At 44.9% G+C, this 20313-nt stretch overlaps 1 protein-coding gene across 1 annotated transcript in view; it reads right to left on the bottom strand.

The window, feature by feature from the left end:
* Nucleotides 1–1746: 1746 nt before the first annotated feature.
* Nucleotides 1747–20313, bottom strand: part of LOC138300560 (very-long-chain 3-oxoacyl-CoA reductase-like) — a 55859-nt gene continuing 37292 nt past the window's right edge. The window contains exons 8-11 of the mRNA XM_069240099.1: nucleotides 19783–19864; nucleotides 15671–15736; nucleotides 14968–15117; nucleotides 1747–3079 (exon numbers count right to left, since the gene is read on the bottom strand). Coding sequence (XP_069096200.1) covers nucleotides 2981–3079; nucleotides 14968–15117; nucleotides 15671–15736; nucleotides 19783–19864 — 397 coding nt within the window. The 3' untranslated portion in view covers nucleotides 1747–2980. The remainder of the gene's footprint in view (nucleotides 3080–14967; nucleotides 15118–15670; nucleotides 15737–19782; nucleotides 19865–20313) is intronic.

The raw sequence follows: 20313 nt of genomic DNA, 5'->3' as shown, positions 1-20313 counted from the left end.
TGTTTTTACAGACCTTCCTGAACAAAGGCGAATATCTACACTTAAGAAGACATACTATGGAAAAGTACTCCCGGATCCCTGCACATTGGCAGAACTATTCAGTGCTTATGACTTCTATGGAGATTGCCCCTGAGAGGCACAGGTGCTGTTTTTACACTTGCATAATGTCATATATATATGGGTTTCTTTACCCTTTTCTAAGTATAACCTGAAGAATTCTGCTTCAGCCATTGGAGCCTTTCTTATATGCTGCTTAATGTTCTTACATGTTTTTACAGACCTTCCTGAACAAAGGCGAATATCTACACTTAAGAAGACATACTATGGAAAAGTACTCCCGGATCCCTGCACATTGGCAGAACTATTCAGTGCTTATGACTTCTATGGAGATTCCCCCTGAGAAAGAATTTGGATTACAGGTAAGACACCACTAAGTTTCCTTTATGATAATCCATATCTATTATATACCAGAAAATATGGGACAGTCTGTGGACACCTAAAACCTTATTTTTGTGATGGATACTTCCAACCGATGATTCCTCCCAGTAGGACTAACCCGAGATGCCACACTGGTTTCAGAGAATTTTACAGCAATGCGCTTTTGGTTCCTAGGTGACTTTGTACTTCCCTGGAAGTAACAGAGTGCCACCCCTGCATGTTAACGTCCATGCCTTTCTTTCCATACCATTTGATGTGGGACCAGAGCACCAATCTCAACTTTGATGGTCTTTCAACAACTTCAAAACTTACATCAGACAGTGCGCCACGAATACTGTGTCCCCTGAAAACAGGATTCCATCTGTGCCTTGGTTCCAGGAAGCAGATATTGGTCATTGCTCCTCACAGTGTGTTCCTTTGGGCTGGGACTTAAGTGGCGAAAAAATAGCTGCGCCTAGGCTTCAGGAGCAGCAGATCAGCAGGAAAGCAGGGTCCCAATGTGCCAGCCCTGGTCCGAGTGACAAGGTGACCAGGTAAGGAGGTCAGATGTGGCCAGGTAGCTCATTCCCAGTGGCTGGTCTGGGAGAAGGAAATCATGGGGCCATGGGAGTAGCTGAGTTGGGCAGGGTGTGAGGCAGGAGAGACACAGGAGGCAGTATCAGGAAGAAGCAAGTGAGAAATCAACTCAGAGGAGCAAAAATGCAGGAAAAAAGCAGTAGTAAAGGGGCACAGAAAAGAAAGGAAAGACCAGCAGAGATGAGACAGAACGAGCAAATAAAGCAGCAAAAAGTGAGATAAGTGGAGGAAATAGGAGCACGAATAAAGGGGCGAAAAGCAGAGCGATGAAAAGTAGCAAAACGTGAGAGAGAAAAGAGAGTGAAGAACCGACAGCGTGAGAGTGCTCACTTCCTTTGCTTTTCGCCACAATAGGTTTCAAAAGTTTTTTTTTCGACTCCAAACCTGCAGGAGTCTAACCAGACTAGCACCATTTCCTACCGCACAACCACCAAAAACATGATTCCACGTCTTAGAAAAGACAGGAGTCATGCTCACTGCTGCTTCTAAAGGTTTTCGTGTATGTCCAGAAACAATATTTAAATACAAAGTAGGAGATTGCCAAGGAAGATGCACAGAGTAAAAGTAAAAAGGGGGTAAAGACTTGACCCCTGAGGAACCCACCACAGGAAGGTGAAAGAAACGAAGCTGAGTTCAGCCCTGACAGCAATAAAGAGTGATTACAGAAGAATGCTTTAAAACAACCCCAACTCTAAAATAATTGCTTCGTATAACAGTTTTTTCATCTATTTTTATAGTCAGTTTTATTTACACCCTCACTTTTTTATCTCGTTCACATGAAAACAGTTTTCTGAGATTTTCTGATTTTCTGCGGAGATATCATCATTTGTTTGTTAACAGTCTGTCCATCTGCAGACTTTAAGGTGCTGCTGGGCAGACTCGTCTGGGGCAACAGCTGCTGTGTCTCTGGGGACCTCTGGAAACGTAACACCATCATATCAAATGTGATGAAGAAACTGAGGGACTAAACGTGGATGTGAGTCCCTCTTTCATTGATCTCAGGGAGCTACCAGATGCAACAGTGCTGCGTTTTTAGTGAGAGAAAACAAAGCTGAAGTGTAATGGCCAATCACTAACGCCGTGTCACTCGCAGGCTGGCTTCGAGTAAGTGTAAAAGCGGGGCCGGGGGCTCCGAATAACTCTCAAACTCAATTTCCTATAATTCTGATATAGGATCACACTGCGGGTAGGTTTGCACTTTTAGCAAGACCTGGCTGCCAATAGAATGCTGGCAATCATGCAGTTTGATTGGAATGTTAAAGGGATAACTGACTATAATCGGAATGTTTGTCAGTTTTATAGAATAATTGTTAGAAAATATGTTTCTCATTCTGGGAGACTCCATAATTATGTATTTACACAAAGGAGGGTGTGGCGTTAAAAGGTTTGAAGACTACTACTTTTCACTGTAGAACCAGATTTGACTATAATGAGAAGGAGGCAAAGGCCGGTTGGTGATAAACTATAGGATAGGCAAGGGTTCCTGACTATTGTTCATGTTCAAACTTAGTTTATTTTGAGCTTTCTTTTGCAATTTCCAATATTCATGATGAGACGCTTTCAATTCTAAAATGGCTGCCCTTTTGAGATGTGCCTACCTTCACAGACCTCTTTCTGTTTTGGTGGTGGCATACTCTCTTCAGTGTCTATTCAACATGTATGTCTCACACCTTTTCCCGAACAAATTATACCAAAGCTTTGCGGAGTTTGAAGTACAACAAATAAAGTGGCGAAACTGGGGGAGCACGGGGATAGAAAATGTTGAGAGGGTGAGGGGATTGGTCATAATGGATTGTAGATCACATGCCTCTCAGGTGACTGGAAAACAAAGCTGTATCAATTACCCATGCAGAAATTAATATATATGCATTAACTGAATAAAAAATATTGTAACAATGAACATTTCTAAAATGTAATGAAACTATGACAATAAAGTAATGAAGCATGGTTCCTCATAGATGGTTGATCACTTCGACTTGTGTTTTGATTTCTTTTGCAGATGCTGGTTTACGCTGAAATCTGAAAGCCGGAACCATTCGGGGGCAAGCAGCTCAAATAGGAAACTCTGAAAGAAAGTCAATGGGAAATATGTTATTGTAGCCCCACTGTCGGGAAGAAGCAGCTGAGGCAATCACCCCACTCAAGGTCATCATAGACCCTGTCTCCAATCCTAAACTTAACACCTACACATCTTTGAGTTCAGGTTTGTTAGTTAATTCATTGGAAACAAAAGACGACGCACTCCCAGAATACATTAGCCTATCACACAAAAGTCTATGACTGGAAACAGTGTCCATAATGACCTGGATGGAGGTGGTTATCCTTGAGGAAGGAGTAAGCTTCAACATGTTGGTGGCTTCGAAGCACACTGAGCTTCAGTCACACTTTGTAGTGAGAGATTGGGTCATGTTGAGTGGGTGGACTTTACACCTGCTTGGGACTCAGCGGACGGTTTACTCCGTCACTACGGTGATGGATATCCCGTCCGCCTTAATCAAAATCCCATTCTGTCCTGTGGGATTTAGATTTCTACAGACGGGATATTCATCAGTATTGTGACAGATTAACTTGTCCACTGAGTTCTAACTCAGGCCCTTTATCTTCTCATGTGCTTGAAATTACCTTCTCCCATCTCTTTTTCCTATTTGTGTTCTTTTGGAAGAATGTATATTTCTACAAGACATGCAGCATTGTCCATTGTAAAATAGTGAAACTGATACATAAGAAGAGTCTCCTCTGGGAGTGTACATAGATGCTTGAGCTTAATGTTCAATAAGCAAGAATATACATAAACTGATGTCTTCATTTGTTATATATTCTATATTACACTTAAAGGGCACGTGATGGGGAGGGCAGAGGGAGAGGAGAGTCAGGCAATTATACAGAGCAGGGCAAGTCAACGCAGGAGTAGCTCACATTGGAGGAGGTAAGCCCTGAGAGTGGCATCAAAGGTAGGAACGAAGGGTGTAGATCCGAGGTCAAGTGGGGGGCTTTCTGATGAAGTAATGGAGAGGGCAGAGGAAGAGGAGGTCAGACAGAAGTATATAGAGTAAGGCAAATCCACATAGCAGGACTTCACATTGGAGAAGGTAAGACCTGAGAGAGGTTCTGAAAGTAGAAACGAAAGGTGGAGATCCGAGGTCTAGTAAAGGGCTTTCTGATGGAGTAATGGAGAGGGCAGAGGAAGGGGAGGTCAGGCAGAGGTATATAGAGCAAGGAAGGTCAACGCAAGAGTAGCTCACATTGGAGTATGTAAGCCTTGAGAGTGGCATCAAAGGTAAGAACAAAGGCTGTAGATCCGAGGTCGAGTAAAGGGCCTTCTGTTGAAGTGACGGCAGCTGTGGGAAGTGTAAGAATGTGGGTTTTGTGCAGGAAGCAGTTGGGAACAGTAGGAAGATGGAGGGTGAACGATCTGCGTAAAAGTTAGGAAGGTGAGAGACGGTTTCAGATATTAATTGGGTGGAGCGAAATCCATTAATCAACCCAAACACTAATGCACCAATTTAGAGTGTAGCAAAACTTGGGGATACTTACGGCACCTTGAAAGTGAAGTATTTAGAGGGTGTTGTAAAGATCTCTTATTCCAAGTGAATTAGCTAGATAAATGAGGAGCTTCCCACCCTTATTATTAGGTGTCAGAGTTTTCTGTCATATTCTCCTAATAAAGTCCAAGGGCCTGATTCTAATGTTGGCGGGCGGCGGGAGCCGCCCGCCAAGCTACCGCCGCTGAATGACCGCACCGCGGTCAAAAGACCGCGGCGGCCATTTAGACATTTCCTCTGGGCCGGCGGGCGCTCTCCAAAAGAGCGCCCGCCGGCCCAGAGGAAATGCCCCTGCAACGAGGACGCCGGCTCAGAATTGAGCCGGCGGAGTTGCAGGGGTGCGACGGGTGCAGTTTGCACCCGTCGCGTATTTCAGTGTCTGCTTAGCAGACACTGAAATACTTTGCGGGGCCCCCAGGGGCCCCGCGGCACCCCCTACCGCCATCCTGTTCCTGGCGGGCGAACCGCCAGGAACAGGATGGCGGTAGGGGGTGTCAGAATCCCCCATGGCGGCGCGGCAAGCTGCGCCGCCATGGGGGATTCAAAGGGCAGCGGTAAACCGGCGGGAGACCGCCGGTTTGCCTCTTCTGACGGCTGCGGTCAGAATGCCCTGCGGGGCACCGCCGGCCTGTCGGCGGTGCTCCCGCCGACCCTGGCCCCGGCGGTCTTAGACCGCCGGGGTCAGAATGACCCCCCAAGTGTTTTACCTGCTGGTATTTATCAGAGAGGGGAAATGCGGAGCATGGAAATTCATCAATTCGATCCCTGGAGAAACTGTTTGCATAGAAATCCTAATTAGCCTTCAGAGGTCTCTAGCTGGCATCTAATTGTACCAATATCTTGGTCACTCTGGAGACTTTCTCAGATCTTGTGACACGACGTTAGTCCTTTTTATTGTGCAATAGTCTCATTTTTTTGCACTTGGGATTTTAATGGCGATGTTGACTGTGTGTCAGGTACTGATTCTATTGCTTTATTGGATATAATGTCCTCTCTGAATTGCGTTTAGTCTTGTACACCCAATACGCATCAGACCGGCCACACAATTGTCATTTTATTTCCAAATTTCCTATGTCTGATAAGGACTCCTGTCCCCTGCCGTGGTCAGACCATGATCAGTTTTCATTGGCGGGTTCATACTAAGATTAATTAGAATTATCCAACCACTACTGATTTTTATTGGGCCTGGAATCGCATTAAGCGTACTGATTTTAGGAATCATCTTACTCGTTTCGTGCTTATTACATCAGGTAATCATGAATGGGAACACTATAGATGTGGATAACTTGCTCCAGACAGCAGCTAATACTCTAGCCCCTTTAACTTACTGTAAGTCTGGTACCCATGGCCCTTCAGCCTCCTGGTTTACGCAGGCCATGCCCTCGGAGAAGAATGCTTGTAAAAGGGCTGATAGACAATGGCGGAGTCATTATCGGATGGAGAATAAGGGAGTTTATAGAGATGCTTTAAGGAGATAGCGTGCACCTGTAAAGGTAGCTAAAGCTCCATTTTATGGTAAAAGAATCTCTAAGCCACTAATGGGCCACTGAAGGCTTTTAAAATAGTTTTTCATCACCGACAGTTTGCAGTAGTGGAATCGTTCCTTCTCAGTAGCTGTGTGATAAACTTTTGGATTTTTTTTAAAGGATTAAGGGCCAGATGTATGAAGAAACCACTTTGCGATTCTCTAATAGCGATTTTTAAGAAATCACTATTTCTGATTCGCAAAATGGTATGTATCATATTTGCGATTCGGTAATAGCGATTTCTTAAAAGTCGCAAATGCTATTACCGAATCGCAAATAGCGATTCTGAGCCCATTCGCACCTATGGGCCTGTATTTTTGCGAATTTTTTTAATTTCCCAAATTGCGAATTCCTAACTGGAATTCACAATTTAGGAAATGCAAAACCCCAGGGTGCTGGGGGCCTAAGGCCCCCTCTGCTGCACCCCAAAAAATATTTCAGGACATGTAAGGCGCACACATGCCAAAGGGGCATTGTGCGTTACATGTCAATTGAAAAAATGCATTTTTAATGCATTTTTAAAATTTGCACATGGTTACCACCAAGTTTTACTTGGTGGTAATTGCGATTCCTTATTGCCCAATTTGCATTAAAGAAAAGCTTGATACATGTACTTAAGAAATCGCAAATAAGGATTCCTTATTTGCGATTTCTTATTTAGAGAATCGCAATTTGCGATTCTCTAAACGGACTCGCAATTTTAAGGAATCGCTATTTTAGCGATTCCTTAAAATTGCATAGCGAATGCCCTTCATACATAATGAAAGGCAATTTTGCATTCGCAAATGGCCATTCGCACCGTTTGCAAATGCAAAAACGCTTGATACATGTGGCCCTAAGTCCTTAAGATTCAGGCTGGTTGGATCAACATTCCTATGATGGACAAGTGTGAAGTGCTTACACATTCCACCCCCAACTTTGATCATGTGCAATGTTTGTTTAAGTTTTTTAATTCCATCTCAATGAAGTACGCTCAGTCTGTCATTATGAGAATGAGGGCAATATCACCTGTTGATCCATGTCCACTTCTACTGTTGGCAATGGGGATGAAGGGAGTTAATCTGCTAATGAACTAGCTTTTTGAGGAACAGGCGATGAAAAAAGGATGTCTTGTAGATATGATCTCAGCCACTTCTCTGGAAACTACCCATCAAAGGAAGAAGGTCTGCATTTCTGCTAAGGCAACTGGTGTGATTTTGAAGATCTAAAGATATCAGTCACAGGACATGGTTTAGTCACAGAATTCCCCTTCCGCTGGTGCAGGTGATCTTAAAATGGACAATTGAATCTGTTTTGGAGATATTCAACCAGTCTGTGATGAAGTTGCTTTAATGTATTTGTTGCAGATTCCAAAATCCCCTCAGTAAATCATCCTTAGTCTTATTATCCTATGACTCTCTTCCCAGGGTGCAGGAGCACTTTTCTATGTTTGAGCACAGTCAACTGACGTCTAAGTGCCACAGGCTTGTCTATTGGAGCAACAGCTGGCTTGGGTGTCTGTAGGGCATAATGCCCACTTTCAGATGGTGCAAAAGTTCAATTGATTGTATCAAGAGGCCCAACAGCCACAGCCAAGTAATTTGAATGCCATGTGTGCGTGTAGGAGTTGAGGTAATTCCGAAGACCTCTGAAGGCAACAAGAAAGCTCACCTTGGCTCCCCCTGCAGGGGGGAAGCTCCTAGTCCAGCAGAGACCTGGACAGCCTTGGCATGCAGCCACACACATGTTAAGACCATAGGGCCAAGACCTCACACTCGCCCACATGCACACATGAATATTTATGCTCCAAACATGACCGAGATAAAGGACCATGGGTAGGGGAGGCCAATATGCATCACTCCCTGAAGACGAGAGGTCACAAAAGGCAGTCCATTTACTGCAGTTACACTTAGAGGTTGGACAAGTAGTTAAAGCTTTAGCCAGATGCCTGGCTCAGCTTGAGGTCCTCTTGGACCTTTGAGGCCAAACGAGCTGAGCTTTCATGTGCCGTCTGTCTGCCACAAACACTCTACCATCATGCACACAGAATCTAAAATAAAGCATAAACCATTGGTCTTAAGGAGAGAAATAGGTGTCCCTCTAGTGGATGAACTGCATAATGTGCAACCAGAAAGCCTGGTACCAATCCTGGCTTTCTTGTTGGACAAATATGTGTGAACCTTGGCTAATATTTTATTTTACAGAGCTTCTTTTTGATTCATTATTACGTAGGAAAGTACCTTCCAATATGTACTTTCATGGTGTGCGTGCTATACAAAAATAATCTGACGTATTAAGGTGAAATGGTTCCGCATGTTTAAAAAATATTTTTTTAACCTTTAGAGAGTATCACATTTTTACATGATGTTTGCTGTATGTTTTAGATCCCTACTATTTGTAGAGCTCGGCTTGGAGCCAGCCAGACACCTGGCTCAGCTCCCTCTGTTAGTTCGTTGGCTCGCCCACCTGTAGTCACGCTGCCATCACAGTTGGTCTCTGGTGGCCCTGGCAGAGAGGGCTATAGCTACGCTCTAAAAGGGAGGGGATGTAGTATATTGCTCAGACTGGCTAACTTTGGAAGTGGGGAACCAGGTTTGAGTCCTGGCCTCCGCTCAATGTTCTGTAATTCTGGCCAAATCACTTAATTTCCCTGTCCTAAAAAAATATGTTATATAATTTGGTGCCCGTGTAAAGTGCTCTAATGACCTCTGGCCAAGTTTGCGCTATATAAAACTGCAAAAAAAAAACATAAAAGAGTGGTGCACTTTGAAAACCCCCACGACCTAAGAGCTTGGCTAAGGGTCTCCAGGTCATGGGAGCCCACGCATTTACATTTCCATCGTGCCCTAGTAAGGTTGTTACATGGTATGGTGAGATGGTGCACCATGCCTGGTCAGTACCTGCAATGTCATAACAAAAGAGTACATGGTCTGCACACAGTTAGTTTCACCACCCTTTAACATAAGATTCACCTCCCCTGAACATAAGATTCACTTCCCCTGGACCTAAGATTTACCACCCCAGAACATAACATTCACCGCCCCTGAAGATAAGATTCACCGGCCTGGAATAAAAGATTCAACGCCCTTGAACACAAGATTCACCGCCTCTGAACACAAGATTCACCGCCCCTGAACACAAGATTCACTCCCCTGAACATAAGATTCACCCCCCTCATCATAAGATTCACCACCCCTGAACACAAAATTCACTGCCCCTGACCATAAGATTCTCCGCCCCTGAACAAAATATTCACCACCCTTGAACATAAGATTCACTTCCCCGGAACACACGAATCACCGCCACTGAACACAAGGTTCTCCACCCCTGAGCATAAGATTCTCCGTCCCTGAGCTTCAGATTCACCGCCCCTGAGCATAAGATTCACCGCCCCTGAGCATAAGATTCACCGCCCCTGAGCATGAGATTCACTGCCCCTGAACACAAGATTCACCGCCCCTGAACACAAGATTCACCACCCCTGAACACAAGATTCACCACCCCTGAATATAAGATTCACCACCCATGAACATAAGATTTTCCACCCCTGAGCATAAGACTCTCCGCCCCTGAACACGAGATTCACAGCACCTGAACACAAAATTAATTCCCTTGAACACAAGATTTACTGCCCCTGAACACAAGATTCACTGCCCCTGTACACAAGATTCACCGCCCCTGAATACAAGATTCACTGCCCCTGAATACAAGATTCGTCCCCCCTGAATACAAGTTTCACTGCCCGAATATAAGTTTCTCCACCCATAATCATAAGATTCACTGCCCACTAACATAAGATTCACAATAGACAACACAAGATTCACCGCCCCTGAACAAAAGGTTCACCGCCCAGAAAGATTCACTGCCCCTGAACACAATGTTCACCGCCCCGAACACAAGATTCACTGCCCTTGAATATAAGATTCACCACCAATGAACAGAAGATTTGCCACTCATGAACATAAGAGTCACCTCTCTTGAATATAAGATTCACGACCCGAACACACAATTCACCATCCCTGAATACAAGATTCACCGTCCCTGAACACAAGATTCACATACATACCAACTGCTCACATCAAGAAGGCCCAAAGTAGTAAAGATGAATGCTGAGAGAGGGTGGAGAGGTGACACCCACAGCAAGGATGTCCTGTGAAACAATACCCAAAAGGGTGGCAGTTTATAGTATCTTTGTAATTATCCAAAATTCCATAAGTAGGAACCAATCAAAGTTCTCCACTGGATAGTCAAGTAGGAAAGCTAATAAACGCACAAATTAAATTCCAAATGGATAGGCTTGTGAACTTCTGCACTTATGAGTAGGCTTTATAACAGTGAATTAGAGTGTGCAGATTACGGTCTATGTATATTTACCTTAAGATCTGGCCTTGTGGGTTTTATTTTATATATAAAATATGATTAATTCAGATGGTGTCTATAAAAAGGAGGAATATGTGGTATCCTGGGTTTTTAAGTGGTCATGTACTTTGAGTAAAAGGGGCGTTTTGACAGATTGAGGAAAAATACAATAAATTGGATCATGAATGATCTATGTTGCTTTCGGAGAAACTAGAGGTGGATTGACATCCGTAAGTGAACTTTAATATTGACATGAGCGTATTATTCTTTTAATTGATTGATGATCATTCTGGCAGCTTAACTAATGCAATCTTATTTCATTGATAGTGTAGATGTAATAGTCTGAGAGAATAATATAAAACAACAGTCAGTATTCACAAGAAAGACTGCGTTCAGTATGTAATTTATGAACATAGCGAAATGTTCTTTATGAGAGTTTTTGATACTTAGATTCCATAGGAAGATGAGTACATATATATATATGGGACACATTGATGGGTCTCTTTATCACTGATATGAATGATCGGATGGTCAAGGTGGAGGATAGGGTGAGCTGGATTAATTTACAAATGAGAATCAAGTGGGGTGATCTAGGCTAAAAAAGAAAAATGTTTTTTTTTAAGTTGAAAAATGTTTTTTAGGAAATTAAAAATGTATATTAAAAATCAAAAAATCCAGAACGTGTAATGGAGATGTTGATAGTTTTAATGCTGTATTGTATTACGTAGTTTGTGCATTTATTAGCTTTGCTACTTGACCATCCAGTGTAGACGTTTGATTGGTTCTTATCCATGGAATTTTGGGTAAATACAAAGTTAATATAAAATGCCTTTCCTTTGGGTATTGTTTCAAAATTGGATGGTTCTGGTGGGAGGTAGAACTTTTAGCAGTGCACAGAAGGACTTATTTATTGAGGTTAAAATACCAGTGTGGTGTGCTACATCACCACTGCAATTGGCCTAGACAAAGATGCCATGTGCCCTGCTACAAGGAAGGAAAATATTCCCTTTGACTGCTGTTGGAGTAGTTAAATAACATAACTATCAGGGTTCAGTGGGTCGCTCTGTGCCTAGTACCACTGCACTTGTTGCACCAAAGTTCACTACACCTCTGGGAGTGGTAACCATTTACCCGTTATTCCAAGGGTGGTTTCAACGAAAAGTATGTTGTTGCAATCAACATTTTGGGGCCTGGTATCTGATTCTTTCCTGTACCATGGAGAGAAGACTGATTAGAAGAGAGTTGAGCTTGACCAGGTTCTCACCAAATTACCCATTTAAGGAAATGACTCTTTGTATGATCACTCCTCAAAGTTTTGGACTGGTGCTGCTGGTGTTTCGACTCTGAACTGCACTGGGTCCTGGTCAGGCCCCATTGCATGTGTTCTGCATCCTCAAATGTTTGGCAATTGGCTAATCCCTGAGTGGCATATTAAACTCACATATGAGTCCCTAGTATATGGTGCCCAGGGCCTGTAGGTTAAAAGTCACTAGCAGACTGCATCACTTATATATGCCATCACTATAGTGACAAAGTGAAAACATGGCTCTATGTCTGGCAGTGCAGCCTAGTCGGGCAGCTTTTTAGCTGCCAACCCTACATGGCAAAATAACTCTTTTGCCAGGTCAAGACATTCCTTTTCATATCTTCATATGTCAACCTAAGGTAGACCTTAAAACCTAGTTGCAGGCTTTGTTTTTGACAGGCCTGCTTTCACATATGAGCTAATACATTAACACACTTATAAAGATAGTTATCAAGGTTACACAGTGCATATGTGTACTTGTTCCACTTGAAGAAATAGAGTAAATTGCCATAAAATGGTAGAGACAGGAGCCTGTTTTAAAATACATTTGTCTTGGTATTAGAAGAGGTGAAAACATTGGCAGTAAGTGGTCAAAGAGCACTTTGGTGTAATTTGAATCTTTTAGGCTTGCGTTAGCACCTTAGCAGCTTTGCAAGCTTTGCAGTTCTTTTGTGCGAAGCACCAACAGAATGGAGTTACACATGGACTGAAAAGCCCAAACAAGCATTGGCAAAACCAATAGGTCTCATCTATGCAAGAGCTATTGGCTTTGCCAATATGTTTTAGCCTTGTTGCACACCAGCGTGGCTGCTGTTCCGTATGGCTAAAAGTTAATGGGGTAAAGGAGAGTGGAGTGAAGTGTTACAAAGTGGAGTAGAGTGGACTGTTATGAAGTGGCATAGAGTGGTGTAGAGCAGGGTTGAGTGGCCTGAAGTGGCATGGAGTGTAGTGAGGGAGTAGAGTGATGTAAAGGGGAAGGGCGTAAAGTGGAGTAGAGTTGAATGATGTATAGTGCCAAAGTGAAGTAGAGTGTTGTGGAGTAGCATAGAGTGTTGTGGAATGGTGTAGAGCAGAGTGGAGTGACATAGAGGGTTTTGTATAGAGTGGATTCGAGTGTTGTACAGTAGAGTGGCATGGAGCAGAGTGGTCTGTCATAGAGGGGGCAGTGTAGGAGAGTGGGATGCCACTTCAAGTCGGGTAGAGCTGAGTGGCATAGAGTGAATTAGCATAGAGTGGTGTAGTGTCATATGGTAGAGTGAAGTGGCATGGAGTGGCATAGAGGGAGCTGCATAGAGCACTGTAGAGTGGAGTAGAGTGTTGTGGAGTAGCATAGAGTGTTGTGGAGTGGTGTAGAGCAGAGCGGAGTGACATAGAGGGTTTTGCATAGAGAGGAGTAGAGTGTTGTACAGTAGAGTGGCATAGAGCAGAGTGGTCTGTCATAGAGGGGGTAGTGTAGGAGAGTGGAATGCCACTTCAAGTCAGGTAGAGTTGAGTGGCATAGAGTGAAGTAGCATAGAGTGGTGTAGTGTCATATGATGGAGTGAAGTGGCATGGAGTGGCATAGAATGAGTTGCTGGGCTCTCTCCTCGACCAGGGTCTGCAGTGGCAGCTGGGGGTCACTGGAGAGGTTGTGGCTTCTCTTGGCTTTGAGTTAGTCCGACTGCGGCTTCCATTACTTGTTGCTCGGCAGCAGAAACACCATCTACTTCTGCACGGGGAGGAACACAAGAGCCTCAGCATGACATCAGGCAGAGGATGTCATGGACCTCTTGTGTTCATCCACCCAAGCCCCATTTATTTGGGAAACCCTGCTCAGGCTTTCTTTGGAAAGAGAGCATGCGTTTGCAAAGAAAAAAATCATTAATAAAACACATATTTGTGTTAATCCTTGTACAATATTCCTCACTGGAAAGCAAATCATTTGAAAATTAGTTCGTTTTTTTGGCTGACGCCAAACTTTCACCATGACAGCATTGTCAGTTTTTTCAGTTGAAATAGTCCTGGGTTGGTTGAGTCAGGGCGACCTGATGGAGCCACCTGGATGTGTGAAGAGAGTGGGGAGAAGGAGTGATGCTGAAGCAGCCAGAGAAAGAAGGGGGAGAGGCCAAGAATGTATCTGTAGCAAAATTCGGGAACAAGACAATGAATAGCTCCAGCAACCCCAGAGAGACTAGATGGGCATGCTGCAGGGAGGTTGTTTGCCAAAAAATAGTGCGCAGGAACAAGCATAAATTTACATAAATGGAAGGCCAGAAGTACTGGGATGCTGCTCTGTGGGAGTGATCAACTGACAAACAGGAGGGACAAATAAGACAGATTAACCACTCTGAAGCATATATTTTTAAAAGACAATGAAACAAACAGATGAAAAGCAATGGGTGAATGTTAAGCTCACAAAGTATATACAACAGGTCTCAAAGCTTGACCTAAAAATTCACTTTTGTCATGGCACGCCCAGAAAATGCCGCAGCACGCTGCAAAGCTTGTTTTCACCCCTCTGTATTAGCCATGCTGCATAGCCTCAGCGAAGCTGTGCAGCAGTGTAAAACAAGCATTGGCAAAGTTTGTTGTCTTTCTACTATGTTGTCATTTTTAAGAAAACATCCGGCCAGTTGATCAGGCAGCGGCTTTCCCTGTCTGGATACAGATTCCACTACTCTGTGAAGTGATGTGCTTGTGCCCCTTAACTATGACTAGAAAAAGGAGGCAGCTTGTTGCCTGCACGACAATGTGCTTGCTGCTCAGAAACCTACCAATCTCTTCTGCAGCTCTTGGCAGAAACATCTCCACCTCTCATCCTTCAGAAGTCCCTCATGGTGCCATCATAAGAGCATGAAAAAATTTGAGATGCACAGTTCCAAAGAAAGAGGCTACATGCTACCAACTAGGACAGGAATCACAAGGTCTCTGCAAGCATTTATATACTAGGAACAAGGGCCCTCACTCACCATCTGTGATATGCTTCATCATTGGGCCATGCTCCTAACAGGTATTGCAGTGTTGGTACTATAGTACTGCAACACACGTAGGGACCTTGTGACTCCTGCCCTAGTAGGTAGCATGGAGCCACTCTCTTTGGAACTGTCCATCTCATATGTTCTTATGTGACTAGGGAGACTGATGCACGGGACCATAAAATTGCCATAGTTGCCCCCTCTTTTCTTCTTTTTCCCATCATAAGAGCACCAGATGTTTGTAGCACCTGGAAGCTGCTAGCTCTGTTTCTGGTGCAGGTACCCACCTGAATGCCGTGAACTAGGCAGCCGTTGGTGTAGGTGGCGAAACCAATGGTGTTTACAGCCTCCCTGGCGAAGTCCTCAGCTGTCTTCACTGTCAGGCTCGGCTTCTTGTTCGGCACCAGCTTTGTGGCCACGAAGAGAGGTGTCACGCACTATGGGGCAGGGATTTAAACAATGAGAAAAACACAAAAGGCACAAAGCCAGATTAAAAATGAACGTAATAAATTTGGGAGGATATTTCGGGCAGCCTAAAAGGAAATAAGATCTGACAAGCCTTGACCTACTAGCCACACACGCTCTCTCTCTTTCTCTGCTCAGTCTGTCAGTGTGCTCAGCCGGGTCATCCCTTGTGACACACTGCTGCCTGCAGGCCTGCAATACAGTGCCTAACCAAGCCCTGAAGTCCTTCAGTGCACTGACTGTTCTCACTTGCACAGGGACAGGCTCCCGCTCCAACCCCAATGTGTGGGCACCTCCCCTGGCTCATCAGTGAGGTAAATAGAGGAGGGGGGTAGGAGGGACACTTCTCTGTGAGGAACGGGGGTAGGAGGAAGGCTGATTAGGAACAGAGATCTCTGCCTTCTTGGAACCGTGTAGCTGGGACTAGCGCTGCATGGATGTGGAGGTGCGGACGGGTCAGAACACCAGACCTCAACAGCTGTCTTGTTGCTTTTTTTTATTTATTTATGAAAAGGATGCTCTTACCTGGACAGTAATCCCCATGTTTCTGTATTCTGCCTCCAGCGCCTTTGAGAAGAAGTTCATGCAGGCCTGAAACAAAAACAAGAGCCAGAATCACACAGAGTGGGAGAAGACCAGCTAGAAAAGCTGTACATTAGCATCACAGAACAGAGGCGGTAACTCCCTCGCGGAGCTGTACATCAGAGTCAGAGAAGAGAGATATAATAACCGCCTTGCGGCGCTGTACATCAGAGAAGAGAGGTGGTAATTGTCTTGTGGCGCTGTACAGCACAGTCAGAGAAGAGAGGTGTTAACCGGCTCCAGGAACTGTACTTCGGAGTCAGAGAAGATAGGTGGTAACCGTCTCGGGGAGCTGTACATCAGAGTTAGAGCAGAGGGGTTGTATCTGCCTAGAGGGGGTGTACAGCACAATCAGAGAAGGGAGGTGGTAACGGACTCCAGGAACTGTACATCAGAGTCAGAGAAGAGGGGTTGTAACTGCCAGCAGTACAGCAGTCAGAGAAGAGACATGGTAACTGGCTCAAGGAGCAGTACAACAGAGTAAGAGAAGAGGGGTGGTAACTGCCTCAAGTAGCTGTATATCTGTGAAAAGAGGTATTATCTGCCTCGAGGAGCTGTACATCAGAGTCAGAGAAGAGAGGTCGTAACCGCCACGAGTAGCTGTACATCAGAGTCAGAGAAGAATGACAGTAACCGGCTAGAGGAGCTGTACGACAGAGAAGAGAAGTGGTAACTGCCTCGAGGAGCTGTACATCAGTCAGGGAAGAGAGGTGGTAACCACTTCGAGGAGCTGACCATGTGACACAGTGGACTACAGTGGTGTCCCTTTTTCGGACCACAGTTGGGCAGGCAGTCCGCATTTCAGGATGCCGGAACCACCGCTGCCTGTTTGTGCTCGTTTGGCATTTTTTGCTGCGATGCGGCCCAGGGGGTACATTTCGTGCTCCGGGTCGCACCGCAGCCACTGGCAGCCTCCCTGACTTTCCCTTCCTACTTACCTACTTGGACCCTTTCTCTTTTTTCTTTTTTTTCTCCTTTTTCTTCTATCTTCATGTCTTCTTTCTTCTTGGTCTTCCATATTGTCTTCTTCCTGTTTCCTTTTCCTTTTCTACTTGGTCTTTTTTCTCATTCATTTCTATGTGGTCTTTCCCAATTCAAGATGGTGTTGTACCTTCTTCCTGTTTTGTCACTTCCTGTTTCATGGTATATAAGCACTGCAGTTCCCTCCTCCCTTGCGCTGCAAACTCTTCTGTCTTGGTGGTGATCCTCGCTCCTGTTTCCAGTTTTCTATGCGCTCCTGCTTCTTCCCTGCAGAACTGACTTCTAATTTTTGCTGTTTTTCATTGTTTTTTCCTCTTATTCAGGGGTTCCTGTGATAGAGGTTTTTTCCCATTACTTGGGTTTTTCCTCTGGAACTCCTTCTGGAGGTTATGGTCTGCCGTGGCGTTTTTTCCAGTCGGCAGCACAGTGGCTACTAGAAGGGGTCGCCCTTATCTTGGCCAGTCCAGAACCAGTAAGAAACCAGGCATCCCTCCAAGGACTGCAGCCTACGGTGGTAAAAGACATGCAGATCATGACAGACAATCAGAGTCAGAGAAGAGACCTGGTAACCGCCTTGAGGAGCTGTACATGAGAGAAGAGAGGTTGTAACTGTCTTGAGGAGCTGTACATCAGAGTCAGTGAAGACAGGTGGTAACCGCCTCGAGGAGCTGTCCATCAGGCATGGAAGAGAGGTGGTAATGGCCTTGAGGAGCTATACATAAGAGAAGAGAGGTGCTAACTATCTTGAGGAGCTGTACATCAGAGTCAGAGAAGAGAGGTCGTGACTGCCTTGAGGAGCTGTATATCAGAGAAGAGAGATGTGGTAACCACCTTGAGGAACTCTAAGTCAGAGAAAACAGGTAGCAACCGCCTTGAGGAACTGTATGTCAAAGAAGAGAGGTGGTAACTACCTTGAGGAGCTGTACATCAAAGTCAGAGAATGCAGAGTTGGAGCTGTCATGGGCCCTGGCACCACCCTACATGTCCTGTGTGAAGCCATCTTTAAGACGCATTCATCATTTTGGTCCCCTGCAGCGAAAAAGCGAGAGGGCCTATTGATCACCCCCAGTCACCCACAGACTTGCATGTGGCCATATTTGGAAACGGCAGAGCAGAAGTGATCACTTTATCTCCCTGCGCCTCAGTTCCCAAACTTGGCCATTCACAAGTCTAAGGGTCATCATTCTTTCCATGCACCCCAACTTAAAGCTATAGAATTTGGTTATCTGCCAGCTTGTAGGTCATTGCGATCACTTTATCGACCATTCTCCTCAATTTCTAAATCTGCAAAAACTGAAGCAACTGAAAACAGGATGAACACCAAGCATTAAGAGGTAGAAGCTTCACTCCAGGAGCGGGTGTCAGTTACCTGGGAGAGAGGTGGCTCGATGTGGATAAGTGTGGCAAAATGGTTAGAGTGGCAGACCCTGATGCAGAGATCTGCCCCGGGACCAGGGTTCAATTCCCTTGGACCAGATAATTCTTGCCTCGGTGCCTAGTCTAATTAAAGGGTCCCACTCTGTAACTCTGGGCAATGGCTTGCTTAATCTCCACAACAGTGCTTGGATGCCTCTCTTCACCCTGGGGCTGTCCAGGAGTGGGTCCCTCTCAGGGAAAAGCCAAGAGGGGTTCCACAGCAGTATGTGTACAGTGCCTTGAGACCCTAATGGGTGAGTAGTGTGCTATACAAGTGCAAAGTTTACGGTTTTGTGTAACACCGCAAATGAAGCACGCCTCAAGGCACTTATTATCTTGTATAATGCCCCCCTTAACCCTCATACGAAGAGATCACAATAAGAGAGAATATGGTGTGGCAGTCTGGAATTTGAAGAGAAAGGATTAATGTCCAAGGATTGCCTGGCAGACTGTCCAGTGTCCTCCACACTTCCCCATGGTTGAAAACCCAACAACACCCCAAGGGCCAGAGTCTAATGGATGGCGGATGCAGGGTCCCTTGTTGGAGGATCTTTGATTGCTCCTGGACACGTTGTTTGTGGCTAAAAAAACTTTACAAGATATCAAGGGGCAGAATCATAGATATATAGGTGCAAACCGCATATATTTGTGTAAACTGTGATCCATCAGCAGCTTGTAGCCTGTGTCACCAACTCACAGCCTTGAAGACATGGTTAGATACTGCCAGGGCTTGCCTTGTTAGGGATTCCATGCTAACTATGTATAATCTCTGGAAGTGCAATGATAATGAAGTATTAGCACAAACCAAGGGTGTCCACCATGAGTCCACCCACCATGCCCCCTAAAGCTAACAAGGTCAGATTGATTATCTTTTTAACTGGTGACCAACAGAAAAGTATAGTACTGAAAACCTGTTTGATTTGTGACTTCACAGTAATATTGACCCCTATAATCATCAAGATTGTTCTTTTTGAGAGAGAGTGGGTGTCTTATTCCATCAAAAAGGGGCTCTGGAGTCAGTCTCTTGGTACCTCATGAGACCACTTCACTTTTGTTACAGTTTACCTGGCGTAGAGTCTGGACCCAATCCTGTATCTCTTGTAGGCATCTTCGCCGGTGGTCACTCTGGCCCACCCAGCTCTACAATGATATGGGGGTCACTAGCATTGTTTTCTTGTTGCCGCTCATAGATGTGTGCCATGGAGGGGACCAGAGGGGCAGAGTCTTTAGAAAGAGATTGTGAAGCCTGCCGCACTCTATAATTTATCAGGGAGACTTACTAAAGGAAGGGTTGCGCCTCTACTGCTGACGTCACACCTTCTAAAAGTGATCCACAGTGCTGCAGCACCCTGTTATTGCCCCATCCTTAACCACACCTCTTTATTGCCCCCACCATTAACCACACCCCTTAATTGCCCCAATCATTAACATCACAGTCTCCAGTAAAGCAGGATGCTTAGCTATGTCAGATGCAAGGGACATGTCCAGGAGGACTGACATGGCTGTCTGTGCTCATCAATAATGCAGTGAGCTCCCAGCAGAGAAAACCGATTTACATGTGACTGTGTTTGAGAGACCACCACCTGTGGTGTGCAGGAGGTTAGGGGCGATGGGGAGCGAGAACCGGTGGGGCGCTGAGCTGCACTGCCGCCTCTTACCTTTGTGGATGAATACAGGACGTGGAACGGGTGTGGGTGGGATCCAGCCTCCGAGGACATGTTAACAATGACCCCTCTTTTCCTGTATGTGAGAGAGATATAAAGAGGTGTTACTGCTGGACCTGCTGTGTATCACACATATATGTGCCAAGGTATCCTGAGCTCATATATGTCTATCTGTGGGCAGCAAGATTATGGAAACTTGAAGTCACACAAGTCCTAGGATATTTTGCTTCAGATAATCCTAAACTTGAAAGTAATTTTTTCAAAAATCACAAGGAGTCCAGATAAAGAACTAAAAAGCAATTTTGGTATAAAAGGACTCAGTTTAGACCAAACGTCAACGTTTAGACCTAAAATCTAATTTTACTCATAGTTTGGTCTAAGTTTAGACTTTTGGTCTACATTAGCAAGAACACTACTTTTTAAATTCCTCCATCTTGTTTGGAAGGAATTAGGCCACTAGGGTCAGGATTATGCCCACTTCCCAGCGGAAATGGTCATAAGAAGGGTGTAGTCACCCTGAAGGTG

The sequence above is a fragment of the Pleurodeles waltl genome, chromosome 6, assembly GCF_031143425.1.
Source record: "Pleurodeles waltl isolate 20211129_DDA chromosome 6, aPleWal1.hap1.20221129, whole genome shotgun sequence".
NCBI classification, from domain to species: domain Eukaryota; kingdom Metazoa; phylum Chordata; class Amphibia; order Caudata; family Salamandridae; genus Pleurodeles; species Pleurodeles waltl.
This window is presented reverse-complemented; position numbering and strand designations above follow the sequence as displayed.